The sequence below is a fragment of the Anopheles maculipalpis genome, chromosome 3RL (genome assembly GCF_943734695.1).
Source record: "Anopheles maculipalpis chromosome 3RL, idAnoMacuDA_375_x, whole genome shotgun sequence".
Classification (NCBI taxonomy): domain Eukaryota; kingdom Metazoa; phylum Arthropoda; class Insecta; order Diptera; family Culicidae; genus Anopheles; species Anopheles maculipalpis.
Window position 1 is genome coordinate 91,985,832 of NC_064872.1, and position 10,315 is coordinate 91,996,146.

Genomic DNA, 10,315 nt, shown 5'->3' on the forward strand with positions numbered 1-10,315 from the left:
GCGTGAGGTCGAGAAATACACACGCCATAAGTGCAACAGTGCAAACCGGTCAAAATCCCCAATTGAAGGCTGTAAAGTGCCCCGTGTGGAAGTCGCGAAATTCGACGCACAGATTACTTACGGTTAGTTGCGCTGTGTGGTTGTGTGTGTGTTTGCTCGTTCAGCTACAATTTCCCTCCCGGTTCTCTCTCTCTCTCTCTGTGTGTTGTGTGTTTGTGTATGCGCGCACTTGGGGGATGGTTTTTCCCCCTCCCGACTACGTGGTGTTTGGTTGTGCGTGAGAGGTTTGAGAGAGCTGGTCGGAAGCCACGAGGTGCGTTGCGGTGCGGTCGGTTACGCGGTCAAGTGAAACAGCAGCGTGTACACGTAGACCCTCCCCTCCCCCCACCCATCGAGTGGTTCGCCACCTAACCCGTTTCTTCGCTCGCTGCTGCTGTTGTAACGGTGCATAACAGCCGTTAAAGCGAGAAAGCCAGCAGCGATACGTGAGAAAGAGCACAGCCGAGAGAACCCCACGAAGGTCGGACCAAGCGCGCGCGGTGTAGGCTGCTGCTGCTGTTGCTGCTGCTAGTCCGTTAGTGAATTCGTCGCGCGGAAAACGGCCTTTGGCAGTGGAAAACGACCCGTGTTATTCGCGACAGCGTACACGTACGCAGAGCCTGCGACGGTACACAGTAATTGGCTGATCGATCCGTGTACTTCCGATCCGGTACGAGATATTGTTACGCGCGGCAAATACCTGTCCGTGAGGTTGTACACTGTCAACGGCATTGTCGATCGGAAAACCAAAGGGGAGCCCCAAAAGGGCAGCAGCAGGCTCCTTCGCACGCAGCACAGCCCGGAGACAATTCGTGTTCGCCGCAGTTTGCCGACACCTTACACCTTGTGCAGCGACGTTCCATGTGGGCAAAGTATAGTTTCTGGCCGTTTTCGATCGCTGGTACGTACGGTTTGTTATCTGTGCGCTTCCCGCTTTATCGACAACTCCGGCAGACGTAGGAAACCGTTGTATTGTAAAGTGTCGTGCAGTATGTGGTGGTCGTTTAGTTTTTTGTTTTGTTTTCACCCCTTAAACGTTGTTGGTGTCACGGTGTGTACATTGTATAGAGTGCGCGCTCTTATCAGCGAACCGAACCGGTGGGGCACCCGATAAGAAAAGCTGCCCATCTACAAGACTGCTTACGAGCGCTACCAAACAGTGTATCCTGTACGATAGTAGTAAGCAGACCGGAAAAGCGTCCTTAGTTACACGCCAGCGAAAGTTTAACGGAGCCTTTGAGCATGATTAGTGTAGTAGTTGATCGTGTGCTAACTGTTACCGTACTGTGAAGTAAATCTTGGTGAATTGAGCTAAGCACACTTTGTTGGGGAACAACAACCATAATGTACGGGTTTCCGTTTTTTTCGCTATGTGGCAAATATTTGCAACAGCAAGCGCGAATTGCCCGTGTTTGCGCGTTTGCGAGTTTAAACAGATATTGCTCATATTTTAGATAATACCAAGATAACGTCTGCGTGTGTGTGTGTGTGTGTGTGTCTTTTGTATGTGTGAATATATGTGTGTGGTTGCGTACGTTGAATCAGTACCGTATATCGCTGAGTGCTCTACAATCTCTTCTATCTTTTTTTCTTTTTTCTCTTTTTTAATATTCCCTTCCTTAACTTCCTGTTCCCATGTTCCAACAACTTCGATAACTTCCCACTGACATAGCTAACCTACTGACAAAACTCATACAGCTACTAGCTGTTAACACGTTTAAGTTCGATAAAAAAAGAACCCCGGACCTAAATTCTGGTCCACTGCATAGAAGCAGCATTCTAACCCGCCAGCCTAAACTTCCAACTCCCATCGGCTGGAGACGTGTGTGTTTTCCCGGGTGGTTTTGATTCGTGTTTTTTTGTTGTTATTATTGTTGTTGTGACTTTTCACCCATTTGCTCCGTTTGATCTTCCGGTTCCGGTTTCCTTAAAAACAAAATTTACTTTGCCCATTCCTTCCTTCCCCTTATAAACTGTTTTTTTAATTATAAACGGGGCGCGTCATTGCGGACACGAGCTAAAACGTGTCTCTCATCCCTAGTGTAAAGTGCCAGTAGAGAATAACGCCCCCCCCCCCCTCCCCCACTCGAGTCCCTTCCCCATACCTCACTTCCTCCAATCGCCCCTGCTGGGTTTTTGACACGACCACCACCGATCACGATGCCGTTGTTCAATAAGAAAAGCACCAAAATATCCAATCCTTCGCCACCGATGACCAAGGATCCGCACGCGTACCACGATAACAACAACTACAAAAACCCTCCGATCCCAACAGCGCCCACGATCCACCAAGACAGCATGAGCAACGGTGGCCACGGCGAATCGACCGTCACCAAGCCACAGCTGGTGTTCAATTGTCAGCTGGCGCACGGCAGTCCGACCGGCTTCATCACCGGGTTTGCCAGTGTGAAGGAGCTTTACCAGAAGATCGCCGAATGTTACGATTTTGCTATGGATGAGGTAAGTCAAGGTTTAGGTTTATGGCTTTAGGGCACCAATGAATGGGCGTATGGAAATTGTATGAATTAGCCAGCAAAGTCCCTTTGTGCCTTCCATGTTTCACGGCTATATTCGCACTACAGTATCTTATCTTCCAATTGACGATTTTACGAGGTGTGATTCGTGGGCGAATTATCTTTGTCATAGCACATAGCCCAAAGCACATAGCACATGTCAAAGAACATAGCCCTGTCCCAGCGATTGTAGACTTGAGATGAGGTACTTGAAGAAATCGTTGTAGCGAAACCGCTCGCAATCGATAATGCCACAAATTACACACTGTCCCATGGAGAGGGTGTCTAGTGTATGAGTGTCACTTTGTCATCCGGAAACTCTAAAGCCGTCACATATTGTCAACGAAACATTTATACAGGCTTTTCTAGAAAATACGACGTGCCATTTGCATGACGTGTCCAAATATTTTTATAACGTTATTCAAAGTTTCCAAGAGAAGATCATCTATCCTTATATCACGATCAGCAACCCTGTACTTGTGTAGCTTCTTAAGTTCACAGTCCTCTTTAGGCCTATGATAATAATATTCCCACTTCTATTGGTTTCACCTGCGCTTCTGTGCAGTGCGGTGTACACAGTTGAATGCACCTTCCTCTTCTACTTGTGCAAACCTGTCATAAAAGCCGATTATTTTATTTTCTTCCTCAAATCCAATCGGTACTGATGCAAGGAACTAGCCATTTTTGGTGGATAAAAAAACGCTCAACGGATTGCGTAACGGCATCATGGCATGGGGCCATTATTGCTACCCCGTCAGCTGTTTGTACGCATGACCAATGTTTTTGTAGTGTTACGAGGGAATGAATTTTTGGCCCGGTCATTGACGGAAACTCGCCAGCAAGTTCGTTGCTTTCGTGCAGATTGATTTGATCGAGGCACGGTAACTATAAAACATAGATTTTAGTAAGCACACATTGAGCCATGCCAGAACATGCTGATTGGAGCTAAATAACAGCGACGGTAGGTAGTGAGGCAGTGAGCTACCAGTTGATTGTCATTCGTATTGACTTTACAGTGCAATAACGATCGATCTAGGCAGCACAACAGCACGGTGCGATTGTTCCGTTGGTCAGCTGCGTTGGCAAAGTACCGCAAAATACCACCTCCATCCCTCCCCGAAGGCCCCGGTGGAGGAAGAAATTTAGAAAATTGGAAAAGAAACGAGTTAAAGATACAATCCCAGCGAACCCGGTGGTGTGGCGGAGCCCGTTTCTATTGCCGTTGGAATCCCAAATTGGGTCGATGAAACTCGAGCTTTGGGAGGTGTTGGTTGGCCTCTCGGTATATTTCTACCTCTAGCATCTTTCTTATGCTTCTTCCAAATGATTAAGACCCTACCACCACACTTGGCTTATGGAACGTTTGTGTGTATATGTATGTATGTGTGAAAAAAAAACTCCGAACCCTCTCGTTGGTAGTATTCGGCAACCTATTTCTGAAAGTTTTCTGGAGTCGGTGTTTTTTGGGATCCGCGAAAAATGAGGCCACGCAGGTTGTGCATCATTAGCGTGTCGAAAAATAGGCTGAGGGGCGAGAATTAAGGCCCCACATACGTGCCATGATGTACGACGATCGTCTCTGTTGGATTGATCTTAAAGAAGTTCTCACAGCTTTGCCCATGTATTGAATAACGCTCATGAATAACGTGATGAGCCCGCTGTTTGACCGACATTTAGCAGCATGTGAATCATTATGACAGCGATTAGTTTGGAGGACGGTTATTGATGTTTGGACGAGAGAGGATCGTGGATGCAATCGCCATTCTTTGCTATCGGTGCAGTCACATGTACATCGTGGGATGTACGGTTTTCTTTTCTGGGTAAGATAATGCTTGAAGTGCATATTTTCATGTGATCGGACAATGTACATTCGTTGTTACCGTGTGTTGGTGCAATAATGCGGAACGTGTGAATGAAATGAAATGTGAAACACATAAGAAGCGGAAAAGTACTGTAGCGGAAAAGCGACTACTGTAATGTTTGCGCGGCTACGAATGTTTGATCTAATGAAGTACAATGAACAACAAAATGTTTCATGTCTTGCAAGCTTCACAATGGCACTAAAGCTAAATATAATTATTATAAACCATACAGCTGTGGTAGGAAACGATGGTGGCAGTATCGTGTCAAGCGATGAAAAAGTCTTCATTTCTAAGCTCCGTTTGACAGCGAGTTTGTCTTCCTAGGAGTGAAAGTCAGTCAGAGCTAAACCGAGTCACTCCACCCGTTTTCGACCCTATGTCCAATATTACTGCCTGCAAGGTAATTTGCGACTAACTCATCCAAGATCGCATCTTTAGCGCAGGAAAGGAAGATGTGAAAAGCAAGTCGCTAAATACGTTTCCGATGCTTCAGCCCGATTACAGATCCAATAGGCTGCAGAATGGATCGACGATCGAGAATAAATAGATAGCAGCAGCAGCATCAAGGGAAGATAAATGGAAAATAACTCGCCCATTAACTTGGATATGTTTTCGATGCATCATGAACTGCCATCCTGCGACAGGCGATCGGTAACAGCGATCGAGATCGTGTACCGTTTGGCGAAAGACAAAGTGAGCAAGATAAATCGTAAAATGTAAAAGAAGGAAACTGTCCCAACTGTGGTGGTTGGCGTGGACCAAAGTTTCGTTGGGATGGAACACTCCTTTACCGGTTTCCACTCCTAACCCACCCATTCCGCCGTAGTCTGTGGTCACCGTCTACATCCACTGTTCCCACTAAACTGCAACAAAGTGGTTGGCCCTCTTGGTCGAACCTGGTGCAGTGGAAATGTGTGCCCAAGTGAAATTAGTTAAAGCTTGCAGCTCGACTTACGTCTAACTACTTTCTCTTGTCGGTTCCGGAAGCAGCCCGATCGGGACAAGTTTTGGTCGGAATAGCCGAACTGGATCAGTTTTGTTCGTTCGTTAAAATGTAAGTGATCGTGTTTGGACTAGGCTGGTGCAAGACAAAATTTTTTTTAGACTTGATCTATGACGATATAGTTAAATGATCGACCGAAATGTTAGGGAAGGACTATTTTATTGGACCGATAACTCTGACAATTTCTAACGCAATGCAAGGTTAATTCTATTTCTTCGCTTTTACTGGAGCGCGGAATAGGATTAACGACCCATCCGAAAGTGGACTAGAACCAGTCCCGTCCCCAAACTGGTAGTACCAGCATGGGCGACCCTAAATAGGGCCCTACCAGCTCAAATGCATCAGCGCGATTTGTTACCGTTAGGTGCGGCGGTTGGCGCTGCTAGGGTGTACAGGAGTGTTGTGCTTTCCTTTTGTAGCTATACATCAGCGCAAAACAACATTTGTGGCCTGTTTGATGTTTGTGGCCGTGTGAACGTGACTAGGGCAGCATAGGTATAGACAAACAAAACCCCGCTTTTCACCTCCAATCCACACAGGCCGTAGTAATGCGTGGGGATTGCGTTGCATTTGCATACTGCAGGTCGCATTAAAAAGCGGTTGTGTTGGGCTGTAGGGCGCTCATCACGTCTGCCGATTGTGTGTTCGTGGATGTGATACATAAAACTATTCCCAGTAACGTGTATAAGTTTGTTATGGATGTGACGATGCTTGCAAACATGATTAAAACAAAAAAGAAACATCCACCGAGATGATTCCATTGAGAAACAACAGGAAAAATAACTGGTGATAGCAAAAATTGCATAATTTACTAACAGTACCATCCAGCTCCTGCTGGATCCATGCACATCCGATATAGATAAAGTCTGTTACGCCGTGTTGTGCCAACAAAATAGCTCGCACACGTTTGTGACCATTTGTGTTTGCGCTAACGCGAAAGGTTGCAGCCGGCCTTTTCACTGGCAAGGTCTTTTGGTGTGGTTCAATTCAATTAGAAAGTAACTTCATACACTCGTTGCAATTGGAGCCCCTAGCTGCAACTAAAGTCCGGACCTTCACCACATCGCTGTGGCCTGTCAACTGCATGCTTTGCCGATGGCTAACAGCCTGTTTCTCCTTCGCTCGCCGAAATACCATGTGGGGCTTCGTCTCTAAAAATACGTCCAGGTGTTTTACCGCAAGCGTTTGCGTGGAAAACTAACTAAATAATGAGCAAATAATGGAAACATATAAAGCTAATTAAAGATGGAGGCTACAAATGGTGATGTTATTGCAGCTCCCGTCATGTTTGCTGTAAAACGGACCGAGGGAAATTAATTCCACTGTGCAATCACATTATGCACCTAATGCACTTCAATGGAAAAAAGAGAAGATTTATGTCTATGTAGTAGAACAGAACAGCTGAGCAGTCGCTTGATTAACTCTCCATAAAAACATATTTCTTTTTAATTAACTGATATCAATTAAGAGACAGCAGACAAACTGTTCAGTCAACGAGTGATGGAACTTTTACATCGTACCACCCCTAATTGTTCGCTTGCTCGTACTCAGAAGACCCTTGTGGATGGTGAGAGGTCTAAAACCGCGACAGAAACCCGCACCCATTACCCACTCACACACACGCAGCATAGGAATCACGCTCTGTTTGGCACGGGGTGGTTGTCGTACGAGATTCCGGTCTGACCTGACCTGACACTTCGTCTTGCCGGCCGAATCTCGCTAAAGAGGTTCGAGGGCAGTACACCACATCGGCGACACCGTGATTGCAACCTGCGCTGCGCTAGCTGCTGGTTCCGCACAGTTGGATTCACTTCCGCTTGCTCAACACAAACGAGCAGTAGGGGAGGAAAGGAACATGCGAAGGTATTTAATTTGCCGGTGAACAGCGAGAAGCTCAACGCTCGAGGTCGAAATCAATCCAACCAAAGCATCACACAACCAAAGCGGAGAGATGATGGATCACTGTGGATGGAAAACTTTCCACACCGGAGATCGATCGTGCATTGGTTGTTGGGCGAGGGAAGGGTTGTTGGAGCGAAAGTGCACCGATACGTAACGCATATGCAGCTCGAAAGTTGTGTGACCGTTGACGATTTTAGGCGATTCCTCCCCTGTTTGTACGGTGGATCGTTTCTCTGCGCTTGGGTGGCGTGTCAAGGTTGCGAGCCAATCGTTACGAGTGGGTCATTGAGGAGTGTTAAGTTTTATCGATAACTTTCCGATAATCCATCATCATGCGTTCTTCTCGAGCGTACTCGATCGAAACAACTGCTTCGTCTAGAGGCGGTCTACTACGCCCTCAACGTAACCCATTACGTTTATTACGAACTATATACCATCGCACGAGCCTTTTTTCGACTGCTGATGATAAACAAATCATATTGTGCTTAACTGCAAACAACCGGAGTTACATATTCCTAAAACATCTCAAACACCCCACACCAAGTGATCTACTCGGTAATTTTCACAAACAAAAGCAGAGCTACGAAAAGCCTATTAGCGAAGGCACGTGTAAGCTGTTGTGCACCCGAATGTACTCGCGTACAGCCTGACCCGAAGGACAAGAGTGAAATTGTTGGAATTTCAAGGAAAGTCACGAAACTGTCGAGGAAATTCCGAAACCGGGACCACCCACAGCCCGGCGGCCGGGCGGAGGAAGTCAGTGGAAAATAATGTCGGCCGTGCACACCACCGTAGACGAACATGGGCACTCATGATGAATTTTCATCCACAGCCGAACGGTTGGCACCATCGCATCGCAATAATAATAGTAAAATTGCACCCGCTCACGTCAGCGATGGATGATGATGAGGCTTTTTTGGGGCTTGTTTTCGGGTGGATTTTCCCTCCCATGGCGCCCGATGGAAAGCAACAAAGCGTCAAGAGGGAAAACAAGTCACAAAGAAAAACACGGCATCGGTTGCATGGAATTGATTGCCACCTTTGCTAGACCATTGGGTCAAATTTCCCCTTTTCAACTGGCCAGAGTCGGTTGTACCCTTCCGCGAAAAGTGCGAGATGTGCGCGAGAGCGTCTTACTTGATGATGATCACACTTTTCTCAAAGGTGTGCTCCATGGTAAGGCACTCAGCATGCACGATCACCTCGAACTCTGCAGTCGGTGCTGCGGAGTGGATCTTTCGAGACACGTTTGTGCTTTTGTTCGATAGTTTTGGAGTGCTGCTTTAGAATAGTTTTGATTTATTGTTTACTAAACTTTGCACTGCACAAAACGGTGTCAAAAGGTAGCTAAAGAAGGACAGAATAATGCTTCGTAGTGCACATCTCATCACAATATAGATAAACAATTTGTTGACCTGCTTTTAAACGAACGTGAACTTGTGTTAGATTTTAAATTGCAATTTATTTGTTTGCTCCTTGTGTTTAAAAATGATTCATCAAGCTTCTTATATATAATCCTTTCAGATTCTGTTCTGCACGCTAAACTCGCACAAAGTCGACATGAGCAATCTGCTGGGCGGTCAGATCGGGTTGAACGATTTCATTTTCGCACATAAAAAGGGTCGCCCAAAGGAGGTGGAGATCGTCAAATCGGAGGACGCCCTCGGTCTAACGATCACGGACAACGGTGCGGGTTACGCGTTTATCAAGCGCATAAAAAGCGGCAGTGTCATCGATCGGATCCCTCACATACAGGTAAAGTGTCCGTCTACCGATCGAACAATCGAATGATCATTGTGATAGCGAAATCAAGCATTAAACTTATATGGTTTCCTGATCACTTTACTTTCGCTGCAGATTGGGGATCACATCGAGAAGCTGGACGGGATCAATGTGGTTGGAAAGAGACACTACGAGGTGGCCCGCATGCTGAAAGACATTCCCACGGGATCCACATTTACCATTCGTCTGGTGGAACCGATGAAGAGCGGGTTCCAGGGAATAGCGCCACGGAAGGGTACGGCTGGTAGCAAACCGGGCAAGCAGGGATATGGCAGTGGCAAGGAGACGCTGCGGTTTAAGGCCAATGGAAATGCAGCCATTGAAGATGAGGTACGTTGGTGAATCTGGCTATCGTGGCCATGGGCAGGTAACAAGGAAACAGTCAGCATTGTAACACGCATTTCGCCAACTTCGTTTCAGCACGACGATGCTACGCAAAGTGGAATTGATGCCATTAACTCACTGCTCGACTCCTTCATGGGAATCAACGATAGTGAGCTCGCCACACAAGTGAGTAACCGATGCAAAGCACATCACCCGTTCGGGCGCGCATGATATAACCATAAAATGAAAATAACTTCGTTTCTTGCCTGCAGATCTGGGAACTAGGTAACAACAAAATTAATTCGATGGACTTTGCGGAAGCGATCGATGCGTCCGATCTGGAGGCTTTTGGTTTTACTGACGATTTCATCATCGAGCTCTGGGGCGCCATCACGGACGCACGCCACGGACGATACAAAAGATAAAAGGAGCCAGAGTCTGGCCGCGGGGAAGCCAATTGATGAAACGACGAGACGAGATCCTACTTGAGATAAACAACAACAAAATAGGAGCATTTACGAAGAAACGAAGGCAGCAATCGATGGACGAGGGGCGCTCGTGAAATGTGATGTGTTTTAAACTACTACTACTACTACTACTATTATTATTACTACACCAATAACAGCAACAACTACTACTGCAATCTAGGTGTGATTGTATGTGGTTCGAAGTCATCGTTCGAAGCCCTTTCCAAATGGGTAATTGATAAGTAGACGACAGATAGCCGTGATAGAGACAAGATATGTAAGCGATACTCACTGCTTCAATGCGCCGCAATGCCGCCGTGAAGCGTGCGTAACGTAGTTTCAATACATTCCACTATTAGGTAGATGAATAGGAGGCAAAATTAAAACCCGGATTACCAATGCCCTTCTCATCTGCGAAGATGT

General features: G+C 46.5%; 1 protein-coding gene across 1 annotated transcript; it reads left to right on the forward strand.

The window, feature by feature from the left end:
* Nucleotides 1–2,168: 2,168 nt before the first annotated feature.
* LOC126562549 (PDZ domain-containing protein GIPC3) lies at nt 2,169–9,858 on the forward strand. Its single transcript, XM_050219094.1, has 5 exons — nt 2,169–2,499; nt 8,844–9,074; nt 9,177–9,431; nt 9,522–9,611; nt 9,698–9,858. Exons 1-5 carry the CDS (start codon nt 2,200–2,202, stop codon nt 9,848–9,850), a joined length of 1,029 nt encoding a protein of 342 aa, XP_050075051.1. The 5' UTR covers nt 2,169–2,199; the 3' UTR covers nt 9,851–9,858.
* Nucleotides 9,859–10,315: the final 457 nt, after the last annotated feature.